Source organism: Aquila chrysaetos, chromosome 19, assembly GCF_900496995.4.
Source record: "Aquila chrysaetos chrysaetos chromosome 19, bAquChr1.4, whole genome shotgun sequence".
Classification (NCBI taxonomy): Eukaryota; Metazoa; Chordata; class Aves; order Accipitriformes; family Accipitridae; genus Aquila; species Aquila chrysaetos.
This window is the reverse complement of record NC_044022.1, coordinates 15,492,640-15,510,018: the sequence shown is the minus strand read 5'-3', so window position 1 is coordinate 15,510,018 and position 17,379 is coordinate 15,492,640. Positions and strand designations below refer to the sequence as shown.

Below are 17,379 nucleotides of genomic sequence, written 5' to 3'. Positions count from 1 at the left end.
CCCCCTAGTTCAAAGCTGTTTTTTTCCTCCAGTCCCCTAGGGCTAAAAAAATGTATGTTAAACTTGCAGTATAAACTGCTGCTGGGAATTACCCTGGTACTGATGCCTTTGCTTAGATGAATAGCGAGGTCTGTATGGCGATTGACCAAGGTGACAAGAGGGGAAAGGACTGCAGTGCTCCCAGCCCTGCTTACACAGGAGCCTCACAGACTTCAGCCCAGGCGTGTCGACAGCTTCTTTAGCTGCGAGTGTGACACTGATGGCATCCTACGAGCTCCAACAGGGAGGATGGTCATGCATAGTCTGAGGACGCTGCACCTGGGGCTGTGCTCTCAAGTTCACCATTGGCACAGATAGCAGATTGTGCCTTCAGGTTGCCTCGGGGCACCCCTCGAAGGACAGTCTAGACTTACCCGAAGGGGTGGCTCAGAATAACTTAGCCTGGAATCAGCCATTATCTCTGTTCTGTAAACTCACGACTTACTTTGACGGAAAGCAGGAGGATTTTGTGGTAAAAGCAAAAAAAGGCAGGGAGGCGAGGGGATGGGGCCAGAGTGTGTTTGCAGCTGCTGGCCGTCAAATTTCAATTCAATCAACATGACTGAGTTCCAGCTCCCGAGAAAGAGAGCTTTTGATGACATATTGACATAGCCTGAACTACAGTGGTCCAAGTGGCAGTGCTGTAATTATAAGGATTATATTTAATACTGCATTTGGAAATGAAGGTCTGAAACACTGTGACTCTCTCTCTCCCTAAAAGCTGGCCAAAATATGTCCCAGGAACCATTATGGTAATACACCAAGTTGGTAGGAAAAAAGAAACATCAGAACTCAAATCATTATGAAAGGGGATCATGTGGCTGGCAGCTCAGGTCTGCTGGGAGTTGAGCAGTGAAGAGGAAAAATGAATGTGAAAGGAAGAGCAATTGGATTTGCAGGAAAAATGGAAAGTAGTTTTTAAAAGTACAGAATTAACTGGTTTAAAGAAATAAGTCTATTGATAATTAATACGCTACTTACTTCTGAATTCAGTTTCTTTTTGTAGCATGTCGTGGACTTCAGCCAGGCTGAGGCCTGTTTGTTGAACAAAGACCAAACCCTGCAAATACTTCTAGACTTGCTTAATTCTACACATCTTGATTTCAGTGCGATTACCCATGTGTGCACAATTAAGCACATGCATAACTGTTTCCGGGAACTGGGCCATAGAGGTAAGCAGCCCCATGTTGAAGACCAAGTATATCTAGCTTGGAAGGATGTTGAACCAAAAACTTTTAGAGAAGCAGAGAGAATGCACTTCTTTGGAAAACAAAACAATTGACTATAAACTAGCATAATGACCAGAAATAAAGACCTTGATCCTGCATTAGGCTGATGTTCTACAGTGCCAGGTCCATAGTATTTCCCATAGGCGGTTTCAGGAGGGGCCAATCAGATCAGAATCAAGACTCAGAAGCTCAGATGTTGAGATACCATAGCAGTGAGGAAAAGGGAAAAAAAGGAAAAAAAAGGGGTGGAAGGAGAGGGAAAGCGGAAAAGGGGAAAAAGGGGAAAGGGAAAAACAAAGGAAGGGAAGGGAAGGGAAGGGAAGGGAAGGGAAGTAGGGAAGGGAAAAGGGAATTGAGTGAAAGGGAAGTGAAAAGGCAATTACCTGCAAGACCTTCCCTTCCCTTCCCTTCCCTTCCCTCCTTCCTTCCTTCCCTTCCCTTCCCTCCCTTCCCGCCCTTCCCTTCCCTCCCTTCCCTTCCCCCTGCCCTCCCTTCCTGTCCCGTATCCCGGACCGTTCCCTTCTTTTCTGGCTCTTGTTTCTAAGCCACCGAACCCTATAAATGGTCTGATTTTCCAAAGTGAAAAACATAAACTGAACAGCCCATGCAGCATTTTCGCCAACTGTCACTGGGGTGGCATTTCTGAAATCTGGTGGAATGACTCATCTCAAAACAACAACTGTTGCCAACAAGGTCTTTCCTCCAGGTCTAGCTATTTGAATAAGAGAGCTGTAAAAACAAAATAAACAGAAAAATCAGAAGCAATTCCTTGTCTTCGGGTTCAACTCTGAAGCTTCCTGTGAAGGCATCCACTCTCCAAGGTGCCTCCCCTACCCACTGAACAGGAATCCAGGTGATCCTCTGGGCCAAGGAAAGGATCAGCCCTGCTGGAGTGAACGCCTTGTTCATTAAAAAAAAATCCTCCTTCTGCACCTAGTCACCACCTTTCACACCATGCATATGTGCAGGATGCATCCTCCTGAGCCATTCTGCCCTCCACATTAGGGACTTCACACGGCAGCAAATGTTATCAAGTGAAGCATGACCCTGCCAACAGGTAGCACAGTTCTCAAATGGTTTGAGACAGACACCCTTAAATTCAGTGGGAGCGGACCTGGCCCAAAGCGTACACTGTCATGCTGTAACTAAACGCAGCCCCATCAGCACCGATAAGCATCTTTCTCTGGCTAGTAAAAAACACAACAATTTCAAAGACACTTTCTGAAGCAGTGTTGTTTTGCTGAATAATTTATGTCGCTGAGTCCTCTGAAAATGAGCAGCATACACTTCAGTGCTGCAATAGCTATTCAGTGGAGACAGCGCACATTGTGTTCAGTAAGCTCATTGCTTAAACACTGTTGCCATGACTATAAGAAAGTGATTATACTATTGTTTACAAGAGACTCTCGATAAGTCATTACCACGGTAGCCAGAGTTTTGCCTCAAGTCAAAATTTTTGGGAAGAAAAAAAATCTCACAGGTATAATTAACTTTGTGATCAAGATAATTCCATTGAAAGACTTTGAAAACTGAATACATCGTACGGTGAGGAATGAAAATAAGTAAGAATCACAAGTGTCTCAGGACTGTTGACTCTCTGGTTTTCTGACTGTTTCATTGGTAAATTCCATGGAGAAGAAAAGCCCTGCTAACTAAATAACTGCTGTAACTCGTTTTCAAGGAAGAAATAATTTATAGGGCAAGCACCAATGTAGGAGTTCAACTGTGATGAGTAACTCTGTAAAACAAACCACTTTGTACACAATGTAAGGGAAAAAAGACTTAAAAAATCTGACTTAGAGGAAATGTTTGGGATTATCAAATATGGCTTTTCAGTGTCCTGGAATGAAACCGATACCTAGAGCACTTAGTTCTGAATCCTCTAGTGCATATGTCTAGTACATGACCTCTTTATCTCAAAAGTGTGCTGATGATCAATAGTTTCCAAAACTACGAAGTAACTCTAAAGCTGTCGGAAAGTCATCCTCACATTTCCTATGGACAGTAACAGGCCACAGAACACAAAGCAAAGAGATGATTAATAGAGTGCTGGACTAGGAGTCAGGAAATCTGGGCTCCGTTCCCAGCTCTGCCACTGACCTGCTGTTTGACCTTGGGCAAGACACTTGACCTTTCTGTGCTTCTGTTCCTTCTTCCATTCTTTGTCTATCTTGTCTCTTGAGGCCCTAAGGTATGCAGGGAAGGGCACCGTTCTCACTGGGTGTTTGTATAACACCTACTCTAGGGAGGTGCCCGCAGAGCTCTCTAATAAAGCCAGGGTACCACAGAGATGACTCTTGCACAATAGCATGTTTTGTTTCAAAACAGAATAGCCATGATGAACTTTCTTGGGGTTTCATCTGCTAGTCTAGGATCTTACCGGGTCTTTCAGCCAGCTTCAGGCTCAGGCAGAAGGTAAATGGGTTTGCAAGATCTGCTTCCTCACTGTGTCAGAAGCACTTTCATGCCGATTTCTAATTGGTACTAATTTCTCTGCACCTTGATTCAGCTGGGTTTGCAAGAGCATCAGAATTATAACTGAGTGACACAGGTAAAAATAGCTACAGCAGCCATTTCTGAACAAAAGGAATTTCTTCAGGGAAATGCCAACACCCGTACGTGAAGCCACGGGCATGAGGTATTTTCAAATTAAAAACAAAATAAATTATAATTTTTCAGTAAGTGTGTTGGAATTCTGTGTAAGTTATTCAATTAAGAGATATTTCTGAGTCTTTCTCCCACCCCAAGCCATAAATGTGAACCTTCCTCCATTCCTACCAGATGGAAGGCAACACATGCAGGACAAGGTGGCTCCCACCTGCTAGTGCTGGGGTGCAGCTGCGGCCTCGACCAAGAGCAGATGACTTGCATGTATGCTCTCAGTTCCAGTCCCGCTTTGCTCCCAGTTTGCTGGAGCATCAAGTACATGAAGTGCTTGGACACAGCCAACTTAATTGGGAGACTAATTTGAGTACAAAGTGCTGCAGAATCAACAGCAAGTAAAGCAAGAAAATATGAAGCATACATTTGTGATTATGAATGAAAAGTTGGGAAATGCTTTTCTCTCCTGAAAAGAAGGGGCACTGCCACATCTTGCACTTTTATTGTGAATCTTGGCAACGCAGTGCCATAAAAACCCAGCTCTGGGAGTCATGTGATTATGTAAAAGACTCATTTGGGTTTGTACTTCCAGTGCTCATACCTGTGGGTCAAAGGCTGAAAAGGTGATTTGAGTGCACCTCAAAGGCTGAAAACGCAGAAGTCAAATAAGAAGAGGCCATCAACTCATATGCATTGCCTGCAGCTTTGCCAAAGCAAACGTTCAAATACCCTGTCTTAGGCTCCATCAATAATGAATTTGGCTTCTAAGCCATAAAACTCACCATCAGATCTCAATGCACTTTACAAAGGTGATAAATAGTATTTTTCATAGAGGAAACTGAGGTTTACGGAAGTCAAATAACAGGAGTAATCTGTTGAATAGATCCTCGAGTCAGAGTAGAAACACTGAGTTTTTAGTTTACAATGCGCTCACCTAAGAACCGTTGCTTGAGAGTTGCAGGTATTTTGTGTTAGGTATTGGTGTTGGCAGTTGAGTACAATTATGGATTGATTACCTGCATCTAATAATACTTTGGAAGACCTTGACAAGGTATGACAAATTCACAGGATGGCTCTCAAGAGGCTATAGGAAGCTTTTCATGGGAAATCTGGGGCATAAGTAGTTTATGCCTTCATCTAAAAAAAAAAAAAAAAATCTGTCTCTTAATACTGTTAAGTTGAAAAAGTGATCCAAATCTCACTTGGCACCAACTCCTTCTTTTCTGCAGGCAAGACCACTGCCTCTTTCACTGCTCAAAGCTGTTCCAAACTGTAGCAGCATGATACAGGTAAGATCCTTTTTTCAGGTTTACAGCCATTGATTCATACTTGAGGAAAACACAGCCCTGTCATGAATCCCATCAGCTTCATGCTACTGCTGCTGGGAGTACCATCCCTGGGAAGTCACGCAGGGGAACGCTGACATGTGGACACTGGAGAGAGGCACCAAAGAGCAAAGCCCTTGTTCCTCTTCTTCTCTTTGGACCAGTCAGGTGGCCAAAGCTCTTCTACGTACCATGTAGCTGATTGTGTGTCCTCTAAACACTATGTGTTGCATAGTGGTTTCTTTAATCGCCTTCCTGAACTCCATAGGCATGATGGTGTCAGGTCATTATCATGTAGAGCTGGGCCCTCAGCGGAGACCAGGGTCCCATGTGCGAGGCAGTGAGACAGTGCCACCTGAAGAGCTCAAGCACAGAATGGAAATAGTGGCACAACAGGGGACATGCGCAAGGTCACAGAGACGCTTGCTGGCAGAGCTGGCACCTCTATGCCAGCGCTTTGTTAGCTGGAGCAGCTTGCCAGCTTCCAGCTCCTCCTAAACCACGTAGGAGGTGCAGTATAAATCTACCAGTGGAGACACTACCCTTCCCAAAGTTGTCAAAGGGAGCAGGATGGAGCCCTTCTTTTCCAGTAATGAGACATGGGTGAAGTTTCAGTTTCATAAGCCAACGGACTTGATAAGAAAGTCAGACTACAATTGGCCTCTGAAGATGGTATCTTGGTAGAAAGGACCACTGACAGCAGTTAGGAAGAGAGGCATGTTACGGCCTTTCTTAACCTGCTGACTAACCTAGCTGCTGGGGTTTTTTTGGTCACTGCAAGCTAACTGAACCCCACATATACCTTCTGCAGGCAGCGTTCTCTGCGAGGGGAGAAGTAATAATAGTGAAGTAAGCCAAAGTTTCAGCAAAGCAGCTTCTCTGACTCAGACGTACCTTTCTAAGGTTCAGATTTCCCCACAATGTGGCTAACATTTTTGCTGGAGTCACACTTCTCAGCGCAGAAAAAACAGCAGCTGTTTATCACTCTCCTTTGTTGTGGTGCTACACACAAGGGACTCAATTTGAGGACCGCAGGGGATGCAAGAGCTCTATCAGAGGTCGTGCCGTAATAGTCAGGGAGGTTAAGAAGCCCATGGGTTGGCCTCGGAGAGTGCGTCAAGTCCAGGCAGACAAACTGTTCCTCTGCTCGCTACCTACAGGAACTTTGGTGGGGGAAACAGTCTGTTAAACAGTTTCAGAATGGAGGAGAGTTTCATTAAATATATTCAAAGCTTAAAAAGCTTCAAAGGCGGCAAGTGATTTGACTGGAGAGCTAGGACTGAAAAGGCCGCTGCGCTAACATACATTTAACAAATTCACTTGCTGAACTTTTCATTAAATATAGCTTTTATGCAGCTTCCAGGGGGTCTTGATTTTGGTTTGGAAAACGTTCTCACAGCCGAGGGAACAAAGATTTTAAATGACGCCCATGTCTATCCTAACCAAATGGCTCCCAGCAGGCCAGAGGGCCCATGACAGCAGATCAAAGTTTTCTACCCACAAAGGCAATGTGACTTATTCATTTTACCTGACTCGGCTACATAAATTGTTTTTATCAGAACCCAGCTTTGCTCCTGCAGAAGCACTAGGAGCAAACATTGGTCCTTCACCTCACAAACAGAACATTTCATTGCTTTGGCACCGAACTTGTTAGTCAAAAGATCCCAGCTCAGCTTTGCAGAAGGGTTTGTGCTTTAATCCACCTGTGCTCATCGCACCGTAATGTCACTTCACCCCATAGGTTGTCACCTTATACTGCTTGCTTCAGAGCGCTTCCAAAAGTTACATATGTCCAGAACCAGAAAATGCAGCTATTTCTGCAGGGTACCCTAGGAGCCAACTAGCAAACAAAGCAAAGAGCTTGGGAGACAGGGGAAGTGTAAACTTGGGCCAAAGACAGCAGAGCACAATCCTTCCTTTTAAAATACTTGAGAATCTTTAATGCTAGCACAGGGGAGGCCAAACCTCAGCAAGCACAGTGTGGATCATAAAAAAAAGTTATTAGGAAACAAAGTCAGGGCTTCCATGATCATTAAAGGATCTCCACATAAAATAACTGCCTAAACTGAGGTTTTACAAGCCAAACTTGGCTCTTGGCACCACTCAGGCAACCCTGTCTTCCACTGAGGACCTCAGGGAACTGGGACAAACCCATTGACTCTTCCAGATTCGTACTGCCGTTGATGGGAATTTAGGGGAGTAGGAGGAATTAATCCATTCCCCTCTTCCTTGGCTACATCGTCTTTATGGTACTGTGTTCCCTTTTCTTTTTCACCTGCTTGCAGGCTGCATCTTGGGAGCAGGCCACTTTCTCAGTCACTCTTCTGAGTACAGAAAATATTAATATAGTTAATTAATATTTTAAATTAATCCTTATAATGATAAATTCAGCACAACTTTGAGATGGGTGAAAGTAGAACAAGTCACCTGTGACTGATGACAAACATCGCTTAACACACTGACAGCCACCAGTGTCATGGCTGCAATGAAAGAACCTGACCAGAATAATACAAAAATGCCCACGAAACAGAGTTTGCAGCTTGCACAGAGCAAAATGAACAGTGCTCAGCCTATGTCAGAAAAGTGAAGGAACGCATCAGCCGCTGGAGATTTGAAACTGCCATGCAAGAACTTTGGTATTACCAGTTCAATGCTTAAGCCACAGAAGAATGCCCTCCAGGGCTAACTGTTTGTATATAATATAAATAATATAAACAGCTAAGTGCTGGAGGGCATATACATACCTATAGATGTATGTATAAAAGAAAGACAGAATATTTTATCTGTTCCACTCCGTACCATGAAAAGTAACACCACCATATAAAAAAACAAATGCTAGCCCTTGGGAAATGCAGGGAGGCAGAAAATACAAAAACTTTCCTAGCCATGTACCGAAGAATAAATTTCTCCTTCACATCCATGCACATCCATTGGTCCAGCTAAAAAAATCTGGTCTCCACTCTCCAGTTAGAAAATGCTGCTGCCAAAGATGCTTTCTCAAAAATCAAGGTAACTCTGCCGAGTTAAGACCAAACCAAACCCCACTAAAAACTCTCTCTTCTGCCGGTTTTGAACTGTCCACTGGGAAAAGATAATTATCAAATAATAGTATCAACAATGTCACATAATCACTTCAAGCTCTTTGCTATGTTCAAGTGAACATTGTATCAAATGTTATCGAGTGTCAAATATTTACTCTTGAGTCCAACTGTGTAAATGACCCATCCAATGCCACTAAACATGGCAGGCACACTTGTAACAAGAGCAGTGGGACCTGCAAAGCAAAGGAAACAACCCAGCTATTTTCAGGAGAGGAAGCGCAGGGACAATCTTGGTTTTGCAGACAAAGAGTGTCCTGATAGCCAGAACTCCCCAAAGAGAGTTATGACTGCCTTTGCTCTTATCTGTGCGGAGTTCTTTTTTAACTGGTGGACCTAGAGCAAGGCAGGTGAAGCTTTACAATCCCCCCGTGGAGTCCGAGATGTGTCCAATCTCATACGCTCAGTGTGAGACTCGCACAAATGCTCCTGTCTTGTGCTTCCCTGTGCCAGAGCTGTACCTGCCACAACTGAAGCTCAGAGCTGCACCTCGCTGCAGGACCCTGCACACCTCAGATCTGCTGCCCGGTGTAAGCAAAAAGTCTGGAATTAGAGGAACAGTGCCTATCAGGCTTCCACTGGATTTCCTCTTGGGAAACGCCCCATGGAGGATGAATTCTGCTTAGAGATGGTTCTCTTCACCATCCATTTATAATGCACAGGCTTAGTCTGTCTTGTCCTTCCTCTTCAAGTACCTTTGGAATAACTGGTAGAGCAAATTCCTCCTCCAGCTATGGCTGGAGGGAAAGCAAGACCGCACTGCTGCCTGGCCCAACCCTGCCCTCTGAATTTTCAAGACCAGGAGCACAATGTATGACCCTCAGCCACTTGAATTCATCCCACTCAGACACTGTGTGGTTTGCTTTTCCTTTTTAATATTTGCAACAATGACGTTCTACGGAGCTCTGGGTAAGGGGAACATGTGCCTCCATGACACAGAGACGTGACTTTGAACCGATGCCTTTCTCTGTTCCTTAATTAGGCAGTCCTACCAGAGCAGCAAATGAGGAATGTCTGTGTCAAGCACAGAGTGGGAGGATCAGTGATGTGCAGCGATACCATTACAACAATACCGCTTCATGAGCCAGCATTTCTTCAGTGTCAAAACATGGTTCAGGGCCCAGTGAACCCATGCCCAGTGAAGTCACATACCTTGTCAGCAGGATTACCGGACGCTAGCGTGCAAAAACGAGGGGGACTTTGTCAGACCTTTCCCTTGTCAAAGACACATATGTACAGAGTTATCTGGGAGGTAACGCAACACGCAACGTGGAGCGAGGGCCGTGCACGGCATTCTCCAGCAAAGAGGAGGTTAACAAACATTAGCGGTATTTCAGAAACAAGGACAATCTCTCTGCATTTAAAAGATGAAAATCTTTCAATATTTGCTTTGGAGTTGTTTCATTAGAACTTTCAAACAGCTGCCTCCAGCTATTTCATAATAATAGTAACAACTAGTGAAAAAAAATGAAAACAAACAAAAAAAACCCACACAGGCCTGGACCCTGATTTCAGAAAAGTAGATTTTTCTGGGACATACGTTATTAGGCAAAAGCCTTTTTTTTTCCCACAAGACAAGTGCAAAGCATTTCATTAATACACACTGGAAAAATAAGATAATGGCTTTCTCGATTGTGACAAGGAACGTGGGGAGATTTAATCTGAACACTGAGTCAGGTCGAAGCACCTAAACTCCCCTCAGACACAATGTTATCGCATTAACACTTACATCATCACCCTCACAAATGATGCTGAGTAACGCAGCCCCAAACGTTGATCCACGCACAGCAGCGAACTCCCGGGTAAGAAGGGAGAAACAACCACAAAGGTCCCGCTTTAGCATACGTCAGGCACTAAGAAAGATAGGTTTGATGTCTGGAGTGGAGGGAGCGATCTATTTTCAGCCGTTCGAATAGCAGCCACGGGCCTATCAGGACGCAGTCACTCCTCTTAACGTTTCGCATGTGTGCCGAGAATTAAGAGTTGGAAGGCAGCACAGCGCAGCACACGCCTTCAAAAGTGTGGTACACGGACTGCTCGTAATAAAGTTAACAGGAGACAAGGCTTCGCCTCCTTGACATGTTCAGAGCAATTCCCAGTTGAAAAAGGTCAACACGGCATTTAGGAAGCGGCAGTGCCCGGAACACTCTTGTAACCCTGCTCCACGAAACGCACTCGGTGACGGTAACAAACCGACCGTTTCTGGTGGAGCTGGCGCTCGGAGCACCGGGCGCGAGCCGCCGCTCTGCCGGACGTCGCCGCACGCTCCCGCGCCGCTTCTGCAAGCGCCTGCCGGTCGCTGAGGCACGCAGCTCCGCCGCGCGCACGGGCTCTGGTTCCTCGGCGCTGCCCGTCCGCCTCGTGCGCAAATACTGGCCGAGTTCGAGGGACACGGCGGGAAACTGCTGCCTCGAGCGAGAACAGCTGCCCGACGCCCCGGCGAGCGGGATGAGGTGGGGCGGGGGGGCAGTTCTGAGCACGGGCAGTACCTCAGCGCTGCTTTTCGCCCCCGCTTGGGGATGCGCCGACAGCGTTTGCCGCCGGCGGCCCTCCTCAGGGATGCCCGCTGTCACCGCCTTGGCGGGGCGGTGGCGCGCGACGCTTCTTTAGAACCACAACCCAAGAGAGCCCACGCAGTCCCAAAATCCCTTCGAGGGAGGACACGTGCCCCGGCTCCCCCGCTCCGGGCCTGGCAGACCCGCCCGCCGCTCCTCACACCCTCGACGCCACCGCGGGGCCCAGCACCCGGTAGGAACCTCCGCGGGGAGCGCCGGGCGCAGCGGGGTCGAGCCGGGCGGCCGCGGGCACCCCCGCCTCGGCCAGCCCTCGGCTGGGGACGGGCCTCGGCCTCGGCGCCGACCCCACCTTCGCGCCTGGCCGGAGGGGCGGCTGCCGGGGATCGGGCCGGGGCGGGGGGGTGCGTGTGCCCTGAGGGGAGCGGGCGGGGGGGGGGGGGGGGGCTTCACCTCACGGCCGCGCGTCGCGGCCCCCTCCCGCCGGCAGGGGCCGCTGTGACTCACCGCCAGGAGGGCCGAGGCGCGCTGCTCCCCCGCCGGCTGCTCCCCGTTGATGCCGCCGTTGCTGAGGAGGTGCTGGTGGTAGTCCGGGGGCGCGGCGGCGGCGGCGGCGGCGGCGGGGGTGGCCGAGCCGCCGGCGGCGGCCGCCTTGGGGTGCTTGCCGGCCTTGCGGGCGCCCTGCCCCTGCTGCACGAGGTGGAGGAGCTGCAAGGTGCTCTCCCGCTCGCGGTCGGAGCTCTCGGCGCGGCCCCGCTCGTAGCGCCCCTCGCAGCTGAGGTGGTGCTGGCGGCAGACGGCGATGCGGGCCCGCAGCCGCTCCACGATGGCGCTGTGCACCCGGGGCGCCGCCGGGCCCCCCCCCCAGCAGCCCGGCCCCCAGCCCCGCGGCCTGGGGGGGAGCCGTGTCGCCCATCGCTGGCTGCCGGTCCTGGCCCTCCGGATGGGTCGGTCCTCACTGCCGCATGGAGGAGGGGGGGTTGGGGGGGGGGAGGCGGGGGCAGCGGCGGGAGCCCGAGCCCGGGGGCTGGCGGCGGGGCGGAGGGCGGTCAGCCCCGCGCCCCCAGCCCACCCCCACCCGGCCCCCGGGCGGTGACGGCCCCGCGGGGGGCTGACAGATCGTGGGGGGGGGACGGGACGGGGACGGGGACGGGGCGGGGGGCGTCCGGCGGGCGCTAGGGTTGTGCCAGCATCGGCCGGGCGGGAGGGGCGGGGGTCGGGGCCGGGCAGCCCCCGCCGAGGGGGCTCCGCGGGGCGGAAAGGGCGCCCGGGGAGGGGGGGGGGGGGAGCTCCGCCGGGGGAGGAGGGCGGAAAAAAAAAATAAATAAAGCGAGCCGCTGCCTCCAAAATGAGTCCCTGGATGAAGGAGATCTCCCCCGGGAATGAGTGAGACTTGGCAGGTTTATTGATTTTATTTTATTTCGGGGGAGCGGGGGGGGGGGGGGGGGTTGTTCCTTGAAGTGGAAATTTAAGGCATTGCCGTGCTCGGCGGCACGGAGAAACCCCCCGGCGGACCAAAAATCTCGTAGATTTGAGGGAGTGGGGGTTGCTTTTTTGTTGTTGTTGTTGGTTGTTTTTTTTCCCTAAAGTCTTTAGTAATTGTGCAAATAAAGAGCCGGGGAAGGAGGAGGAGGAGGAGGAGGAGGCGGCTGGGGTTAGTTTAGTCTTTGTGCTTTCTCGTTTCTCTCGCCCGCTCTTTGCTGGCCACTCTTCGGTTTATTACTGCGTCCAACTGTCTGCCGCTAAATTGTAGTTCCTCTAAAAATAATAGAGACGGATCCCCCAGTCCGGAACAATGTCAGTCAGTGGACTTCCAGACCACGCTTCGCCTTCAGTTAATCCAGCCACTGGATAAAATCCGTACTGCTTTCAGTGCTTATTTCCCCCCTTAGTAATAAAGCAGCAAGCTACGAACCCAGGCAGAGAACTCCTCTCGCATACTTTCCCTTATACTCCCAGACACTGAATAGTTTCAAGTACAGTTTCAAGAAAAGCACGGGGGAAAAAAAAAAAAAGGAAAAAGGAAAAAAAAAGCCAGCCCCTCTTCAGACAGTAATTACAAACGGAGAGTTGCACTTACAAACTTCCAGCATTTTGCACCCAGCACAGTCCAGCCACTTTTCCTTTGTGTTTTTGTATATTCCATCCCCGACCCGCCGGGGCGGGTGGTTGCCGGTGGGCTATCGGCGCTGCCTCCGCCGGACGCTGCCGCCGCCGCCGCCGCCGCCGGGTGCCCGAGCTGCCCGTTGCCCCTCCGTGCGGAGCGGAGCGGAGCGGGGGCGGGAGGCGGGTGTCACCGATAGCGCGGCCGGGGACGCGGCGCCGGGGAGGCCGGGGCGAGGCGCGGAGCCTCCCAGCGGCCGCGCAGGGGAGTCGGGCCGCCGCCGCCGCCGCTCCCCGGGAGGTATTTGCATGGGAGGAAGCCAAGGAAATCCCCTTTCCCCTCCTCGCTCGGTACCTGGGTGCCGGGCCGGGGCGCGGGCGGGCGGGGAGCCGCCTGAGCAGCCGCCGAGCAGCGCAGCCTCCCGCTCTCTCCCTCCTCCCCCGGCGGCGAGACCTTCAGGCGGGTACGAGGGAGTTCTCAAATAAATCACGGCGCTGCGCTCCTCTACCAGCTGGATTTCTCTGGAACAGACGGTCGAAAAAACAAGCAGTGCCTCCTAGGGCGCTCTCATGCACGGGACGAGCGCACGACACGAGGTCAGGCTTGGGATGTGGGAGCTCCGGGCTCTGACACGACCTTCTTGGGTGTTTGGGGCAAGGCACGAAGCGCCTGCGCTTCGGTTCCTCCCCGGGAGAGACACAGCCTTGGCGCTCCTCTTGCCCGACTCCTCTGTTTAGAGCAGGGGTGGCCGACTGCGAGGTCTGGCCCCTGGCGCTGGCCTTGCTGCGGCTGGCAGCCGTCAGGTTCTGCGTGTTGCTGTAGGTGAGCTGTGAAGGAGGATGCAGAAGTAGCTGGGAGCTGGTCGGCTTTATAATAAAGCAATACGCCGCTCTGCTACTGTGGCTGTATTACCCGAATTCCCAAATACCTCTTTGGGAATAAAAATGGCCCCCAAACATGCAGAGACACAGCCCTGATGGAAAACCTTTAAGGTCTTTTGGGACTGTACAGCCCCTAATACAAGGGCGCATCATCTCGTTTAGTTCTGCAGCGGGTCCAATCAGAAAAATACAGAAATTTCATCACAACGTACTGGGAGCATTAAGCTGAGGGTGAGGAGGAACTAACCTCTTTCAGGTGGTTTTATCTTCCTTCCAAAGTCAGACACATAAATACTTCGAATGCCAGTGATGAAATGACACATTCTTGGAAATTCCCCCCAAAATACATAAAAGATACACAGCACCGGACATATGGGAAATACGAAAGCCCCCGCTTTCATGACCCCCATCCCCTTCACGTTGCAGCAACCACCCACGCAGGTTTCCAGGATCTGGCTGTGTGAGCACCAGCCGGAGTCTCCAGCACATTCAGACCCACGTTTGCCCCAGCAAAGACTTTGATTCTTCACTGAGGGTCGAGGTCTGGGGAAGCCAGGCTTGTGGATGTGCTACCCTCAGAGGAAGGCATTATTGCTAACAGGAAAATGGGATTTTTTTTGTTTAACCTTGAACAACCCAGGAAGAGTGGGTTATTATTTGATACATAACGGTAGCATGCATCTGTTGAGAACAATGGGCTGGCACAGTTGGAAAATAAAATGAAATTTTAATGTTTGTAAAATAATAGACAATGTTACCTTTGCTTCAGGCCTCCCTACGGCTTTTATTCGTTCTTTACAGCTCAGATGTCACTGCTGTGCTTAAGAGGGTCAGTCACAGAACGCACGTGTAACAGTAACACACGAATCTCATGGAGAATAAGCAAGGGTGTTTTAAACGAAGTCTTGCCCGGGGTTTTCAAACTTGCTGTGGGAATATGGAATTGGTGGTGCTGCTCCGGAAGATACCAGAGTAGCCGCAGGAGTTCTCCCTCTCTTACAAGATTTTGTAGAATGATCTTTCAGAACAAAGATTTTTGAATTTTAACTGAAGGTGTTTAAGACTTACTTTTTGCCAAGCAGCATCTCGTGTTCTGTGGTTTAATACATCCCTTTCAGGGCGAGAGACAGCTGGTTGCAGGGCTGCGCTGAAAGTCCCGGTCTCTCAATACACAGCGAATGCTGCCCCTGGTGTTTCAGAGAAGGAAATGCCCTAAATCCATCCCTCAGCCTTTCAAGTTTTGTCCAGAAGACCCTAGGGAATGTTGCCAGCCCCTGCGTACCGCTCATCATTTTTGGTTTGGCTAGTTGTCAGTTTTCTTAAAGGCAAACGGTTCTTAACATCATCATAACATCACTTGTGATTCGTGTCATAGGCATTCTAATAAACACACATGATAAAACATTAACATAACAGGTCCTAAATAATTACTTTTTTTCCTTCTGTCAACATTAATTTGTGACCTTTCTACATGATACTGTAATCTCACATGAGCTGTCATGCTTGAGCATTTATTCTGTGTGAATTCACTACTGCTGTCGAAGCTCCGAGTTCCCTAAGTCGGCAGCCCCTTCCAGATCAGCAAAATGCTTATTTGTGCTGGGTTCCACAGCTAGGAATTCTCACCATAGACATCCCATTGTGCTAATAACTTTCCAAAAGTGGAACAAAAAGGCTGTGCTGAACCTATGTCACTTAAAAACTTGAGTACATGCTTAAATCTAGGCGCATACCTCGTTCATCTGTGTTTAGAGATCGCGTATCAAATTACTTCAAAGTTATATTAACTCCACCGGAAGGGCACGTGTTTAATATCAGTCCTGCGGAGGGTTTTGCAAACCAGAGCTTTGAATTTTCAGCCATTTCCATTACTTGCTTTTCAGCGAGGGTTCTTAGCCATTTTGAATGACTACAGTTATACATACGTGTATTTCCTGGGGTATTCCCAGCTAGGCAGGCTCACGTACCATGCAGCTCACCCGGTAAATTGTTTAACTTCGGAGCAGAGTCTGACTGCACCTGAGTCAGTTTTCTTGTCCTTAAATTTGGGGCACAAGGTGCATGCAATTACTGCTCTGCTTAAACTGTAAAATAAGCCATCTGGAACACACACCAGTTTTTTAATTAAGAATATAATCCTCAGAGCAATCTAAAGAAACTGTGTCTACATCTTATTTAATAAACAGGGAAAAAAACCACAACAACAAACAAAACAACCGCATGCCATCACTTACTACCTAGAAAAATACCAAAATTCACATAAACTATTCAGGGAAGTGGAGCCACTGAGGGGGTTATTATCAGGTTCTTTCAGTACCATTTCACATATTTCTTGTATTATTCCTTGGCTGGTAGATCATACTTTCTTACATTCTTTTGTCTCACCTCTAAATTCAGATTAGAAATTGGTGTTTCTTATTTCTCAAAGCAGAATCAGAAAGTCAACTTTATAAAGTCTAGTTTGTGTGTGCTGGATATTTCTCTTGGAGTGGTATTGTATTTACATATGTTTATCTAACACACCCACTCTGTTTATCCAGACAGACTTAAAGAAGCATAAAACTACAAGTCTTTATTTATCCAAATAAAAGTAAACTAGAGGAGCTAAGCATGGGAATTGCCTGTAATTGCCTGCTGAACTGCTAGAAATAGCTGCTTTTTGGAAACAGGAGAAGCCTCCACTGTTGAAAGAAAATGACAGTAACAGCTATCTACTACTAGCAAAGTTTACCATCCCATTTGATCCACAAATGACTTTCCTTCCAAAAACTGAGGGACACGGGGAGAAAAATCACTTCTTTTCATACATCACTGCAAGAAGTGGACATAGAATATAGACTGAAAAGGGCCTTTTCTCCCAGAAGTACATCACATTAGTAAGCCTGATCCTGTGCATAAATACCTTGTGTGAACTTTATCATTATCATAGTCTCTAGTTACAGAACTTAAACTAGAGCAGATTATTGAAACATTGCAGGAACCAAAGTAATTTCCAAGCAAGATCATTAATCACCCACGCCAAGTCTAATCACATACTGAGCTCTCTTCATTGTTCCATTAAGACAGGTAGTTTATCTTAATTAGAGCTACTACTTCAAAAATTAACACTAAAGACAATTAAAAATGCCCTATCGGAACAAACTTTATATTCTCTCACCCCCTAACTCCCCTCAAATTCTCTAATGTGGAAAAGGGAGTATGAAAGACTGGTCAGATTTCTGACTTCTCCCATCATTAGATATTTGCACAAAATTTTCCTGCTAGAAATATTCTGAGTATTTCTGTATATAGAAAGACTCAGGGGGTAAGAGTCCTCTTTGTACTTCATGCTGTACAAGTACTAGCATTTACAGCTTGTCCTGGAAAATTTGATCTAAATTTTTACATACACAGCTCTTCTAAACAATCTTTTCATTTCCTGTGGTGAAGACAAATGTAAACATTATGTAATGATACTTCACATTCTCTGTCTTGTAGAAACTCTTCAGGTAAAACAACAGCCACAAAAATATTATCACCTCCTCCAATCTCAGTGAGGGGAATATCAAAGTTTAAGAGAGACTATACACACGCAAACATTATGTCAGGC

At 48.2% G+C, this 17,379-nt stretch overlaps 1 protein-coding gene across 1 annotated transcript in view; it reads right to left on the bottom strand.

Annotated features, from left to right (window-relative positions):
• Positions 1-11,952, bottom strand: part of MAML2 (mastermind like transcriptional coactivator 2) — a 220,612-nt gene extending 208,660 nt beyond the window's left edge. Inside the window, 2 exon segments of the mRNA XM_030042334.2 lie at positions 11,313-11,669; positions 11,671-11,952. Of these exon segments, the coding sequence (XP_029898194.2) occupies positions 11,313-11,669; positions 11,671-11,721 (408 nt within the window). The 5' untranslated portion in view covers positions 11,722-11,952.
• Positions 11,953-17,379: the final 5,427 nt, after the last annotated feature.